At 34.6% G+C, this 4,661-nt stretch overlaps 1 protein-coding gene across 1 annotated transcript; it reads right to left on the bottom strand.

The window, feature by feature from the left end:
- Window positions 1–2,488: 2,488 nt before the first annotated feature.
- LOC106761771 (transcription factor JUNGBRUNNEN 1) lies at window positions 2,489–4,286 on the bottom strand. The gene is made up of 3 exons (XM_014645340.2): window positions 4,053–4,286; window positions 3,308–3,615; window positions 2,489–3,156 (listed from the first exon to the last, which is right to left on the bottom strand). The coding sequence occupies exons 1-3, from the start codon at window positions 4,255–4,257 to the stop codon at window positions 2,773–2,775; spliced, it is 897 nt and encodes a 298-aa protein (XP_014500826.1). The 5' UTR covers window positions 4,258–4,286; the 3' UTR covers window positions 2,489–2,772.
- Between the last annotated feature and the right edge of the window lie 375 nt (window positions 4,287–4,661).

The raw sequence follows: 4,661 nt of genomic DNA, 5'->3' as shown, positions 1-4,661 counted from the left end.
GAGGGGTTTTAACACACTAAATTTCACACAAATTACTCTGACTTCAAATGAAACATTCTAAAAGTTTTAATACATAAAATAAAACTTGTTTAAACTATTAAACACCTTAGAATCACAATAGCACAAAAAATGACCCATAATAACCCAAATTGTGTAGATTTTGTATCAACCTCAACCAAAATCAAGTTTAATAGATTCAACAGCTGGAACAACAATGAAATTGCACTAAACTAAGCTAGAACAGTGAAGCATAGCATGATTAAACTCAGATTGAACAAGGCAAAGATGAAAAGCACGGTGAAAAGCTTTATTGAATATTGAAACAACACAATGCTAATGGTTTTGAGCAACTATGCATATTGCATTTCATTGCTTGTTATGGTTTTCTACACCTTTAGAAACCTTTAACAACATCAAACAATGTTGTATAAAGCACCATAATCAAAATATCCAACTAAAAATAGATTCAAGAGCTTAAACCAAAATTGACATTTTTAAGCAAATTTTAAAACCAGAATTAAGTTCTAATGCTTTAGCTCGTATAACCAAGGCTAGAAAATGTTCTCATTGCCTTAATTGGTTGATATATGGCTTTCACAACACTCTAAACCCAATCAAACCAAAAATCACAGCAGAATCAGATTAAACTAGACCAAAATAAAAGTAAAATTGCATCGTATCATGCACATGACTATGGACAAACTAAATTTGAGATTTAAGGCTGGAAATGACTCAAAGAATTGAAATTCACCATTTAAAATGATAGACAAACATAATCACACAATGGAAACGTTAAAACAGTACATGAACACACGAAATCAAGAGTAGAACAAAATCAAAAAAATCAAACATAGTGAACTGGAAACAGAAAGAGAACAGAACAATCAAGGATGAAAAACATGAAAGAATGGTTTAGCTCTTGAAGTGTGGATGACCTATACCATGAATAACAGTTGATGGAAGCTCCTTCAAGCATAAGCCACAAAGAAGCAGCTCCTAAATCAGAGAAGAACCACAATGAAAGGTTGTGCAGTGAAAATGGAGATGAAATGAAATGTTTGATGTGTTTAAATGGAAAAGAGCTAGGTGTATAAGGCCTCACAACTTAGAAAGTCTTCCTACTAAGGAAAGAAGGTAGAGAAAAGCAAGTGAAGTCGAAATAGAAGAATGACTTAAGAGCAAAAGGGTTGGAAATTGAATTCAGCAGCATTGCATTAAGCTCCAAAGTTAGAAATTACAAGGTAAAGGTCCTCTTATTTATAGGGAAAGAGGAACCTTGTTTTTGACCATATTGAGGCGTCAGCTAATCAGATCACACAAGCCATGCCTTGATCTAGGCCAGAAAAAACAGTTGTGAAAAATACCTCTCACAGGCGCTGGTCCAATTAGGTTTTGGGCTAGGCACAACTTTGAATTTGGAAGCCTTCTCCCCTCATAAATCCAATCTAGAAGTTAAGTTGCCGAATCCAGAAATCAACTAATTTTCTTCCTAACTTTTCTCTTTTGCTTCCCTTGGCTATATAAACTTCTTAGCTGGTTGGTCCATGTCCTCCTAGCTTATTGACCTATAGAAATAAGAATGGAGAAGAATATTATAAGAGAAGGAAGGATTAATAATTGGTTTGCCATAAAAGTAACTGTTTTGTAATCCTTCTTCCTCTTGAATTCTCTTGAACATGGCTCTAGTTAGAGGCCCAATGTGAATCCTAGATAATCCTCCATCATGAAGTTTATTATATTAGTTAGAGCTCCAACTAGTATAAAATGTCAAACTTTTATTTCGATTAGTTAATAAATCGGTATAAAAAGTATGAATCATACATAAAGCATCCTTCCCACGGTGAAGTTTTTATACCAATTCCAGAACTGGTATAAAATGTCGAATACTTTCTCTATCTCGTGAATCTATACCGGTTCAATATCCGTATGAAAAACTTTTTATGATTAGTATAAAATGGTTTTTCTATTATTAGTGTAAATAATTCTAAAATGTATGCTAAAGTTATCCTATCAACAGTAATTCTAAAATAAAAGATAATTTGGAATAATAAAGGAATCCACCCTAATAAAAACTAATTAACAAAAATAATTCCTATGAAAGACACAACTAATAAAAACATCACAAAATATGTACTTACCATTCCCCGATTCGCAAATCCCTAAATCGAAAAATCTCCAATTTTCAACCTTTGTGCCGTCGTGAAGAGTCGTTGGAGAGTCACGCTTGAATTGAGAGGGAAGAAGCGTTCTTCTCTATTTCAGCCATGTGTGATAGATTTTGTTCTTTCTCTATGGTTTCTGTTGTGGCTAAAGATTGAATGAAAAAAGAGGGAAAATTATGAAACTTAATACCATTTATGGGATCCTTCGAGCTGGCGAGTCCAAACATGTGATCCCTAGTTCTTGGTGTCAAGAAAATTAATTAGTAAAATATCTTAAGTAGATTAGTCAAGAGACCAGACATAACCTAAATGGTGTGGTGCAAGAGTATTAATCGGTAGTTTGAATTTGTATACAAGTTCTATTCATCTCCTTCTATAATAACATTATATCAACATAATTAAGTATATGAATCAAATTAAGTTATGTAACTAGATGGATTATATAAGAGGCAACATATTCATATCATATGTCAACAAGTCTGTAACTACAAGTCATCATGATCAACAGCATGAATAATCTCTAATACAAGCAAACGCACTCTTATGATATAGATTTCATTCTAACATCTAATTAACTACGATCAACTCAACATGAATTCCACCTCTTCATCTACAAGCTAGGCGAATCAACAGCAAACTTCACTACCGATCCAAGTTCATCCCAGTTATCGAATGTGAAGAAATCGTTCCCAGGTGGGTTACTCCAAAGGTTAGAAGATGGTGCAGTTAATTGAGGTTGCTGCTGTGCCACTGTACAACACAACTGATTCCTTTTATCACAGTTTGTATAGTTGATCACGGCTTTCTGCTCCTTCTGATAGTGCCCACCAAAGTTTATATACGATTCTTGGTTACCACTGTCAAACTCCATATTGCTCGCTCTGGAGCTTTTCTCATAAAATGCATGCCGCTTGGCTGATACTTGTTTCAACTCCGGCACCTGCTTCCTCTGTGACACGTTTCTCTTGAAAATTCTACACAACGTCCAAATTTCCTGCAAATTGTATCAAAACAGTTGAGGAATATTTGCTAAGGCTAAGTGAAAAATTAAAACGTATGAAACCAAAGTTTTGAAAATTGGAACCTTTTTTTAGTTTCTAGGGTTAAGTGACCAATAAATAATGTAGTGAAAAAGTCATTCTTACAGCTTCTTGGGGAACATCGACATAATTGGTGGAGTTTGGAAGGTCTGTGTTAGAAGGAAGTCGAAACTCGTGCATCATCCAATCGGTTTTGGTGCCTTTGCCTGCACTGCCACGGTAATAGACTAGTGTTTTTTTAAGTCCAATGCAGTCATTGCCTTCTCCACCTTGTGAGTACACTGGTTTGTCTATGCCGGTTGCTTTCCAGAACCCAGACCCAGTCACTCTATTAGGCCTTATGCTATTTCTATACTTCCTCCCTCTTCTGCAGAAGAAGTACCCCTCCTTCTCTCCTCCACTTCCATTGCTCTCTGCTTACACACAAAATGTTGCAACATCCAGCTAATTAAACAAAAGAAATTGCACTAGACTGGTTTTCATTATAATACTTGAAGTTCTGATTAGTATTATTATGATTCATAAAATGATTCATAGTTGAGTCTCTGCATAGTGAAGCCTATAAATGATATATGTATGCATGTCAGTGCGATCATACATATAGGAGTTGTATTGATCATGATGACTAAGTTAGTCATAATTTTATGGCTAATCATTATTTCTTACTGGGACTTGTTTTTAGATGAAAACTCACTCTTGTTATCATGAAGTGGTTATAATTTGATTTTATTTCTAATCGAAGTTTTTCTTCGAATACTTGTTTTCATGATATTTTGAGAAAGTTTTCTAGAAAGTATAAGAGAAACAGAAGAAGATGAAGAAATGAAAAAGGTAGAGAAAAAAAACATACTTGGAAGATCCCAAGGATCGTATTTGTAAATATCAATCTGTTTGATGAGGTCGATGCTGATGGGTTTCTTGTCAAGCTTCCTTCGAAGATAGAAACTAACAAGCTCTTCATCTGTGGGATGAAATCGAAATCCAGGAAGTGGAATTTCATCGTCATCCACACACTCATGATGATCATCCTTGTTGAAATTTTCGTTCACACCCATCTTATCCTCTCTTTCTGTATTTCTGTGTGTGTGGCTGAATAAAAGGGAGAGAGAAAGAAGAGGTGAAAGAATTTCAATGAAGTGGAGAAGCTTCTTTCCATTATTATTATAGTGTGAAGAGAGTCTAAGGATAAATGAAGAGGTTTTTCATGCAGGTCAAGTCATGAGCTCTGACTTATGCTCTCATGATGTTTTGGTTGAGACTCGTTCTATTGTTTAATTTAAAGTCACCATTTAGGACTTATAAATATTCTTAAATAACTTGATAAATTATTTATTGCATAGAATGGATCTCTTCCCTTCAAATACTTTTCTTCCATTTGTCATACAAGCTGCCAATAATTGCTCCTATTTCCTGGGTTGAATCATAAATGACACAGTCATTTGCCATGTATCGTGACCAT

This window comes from Vigna radiata, chromosome 5 (genome assembly GCF_000741045.1).
Source record: "Vigna radiata var. radiata cultivar VC1973A chromosome 5, Vradiata_ver6, whole genome shotgun sequence".
NCBI classification, from domain to species: Eukaryota; Viridiplantae; Streptophyta; class Magnoliopsida; order Fabales; family Fabaceae; genus Vigna; species Vigna radiata.
This window is presented reverse-complemented; position numbering and strand designations above follow the sequence as displayed.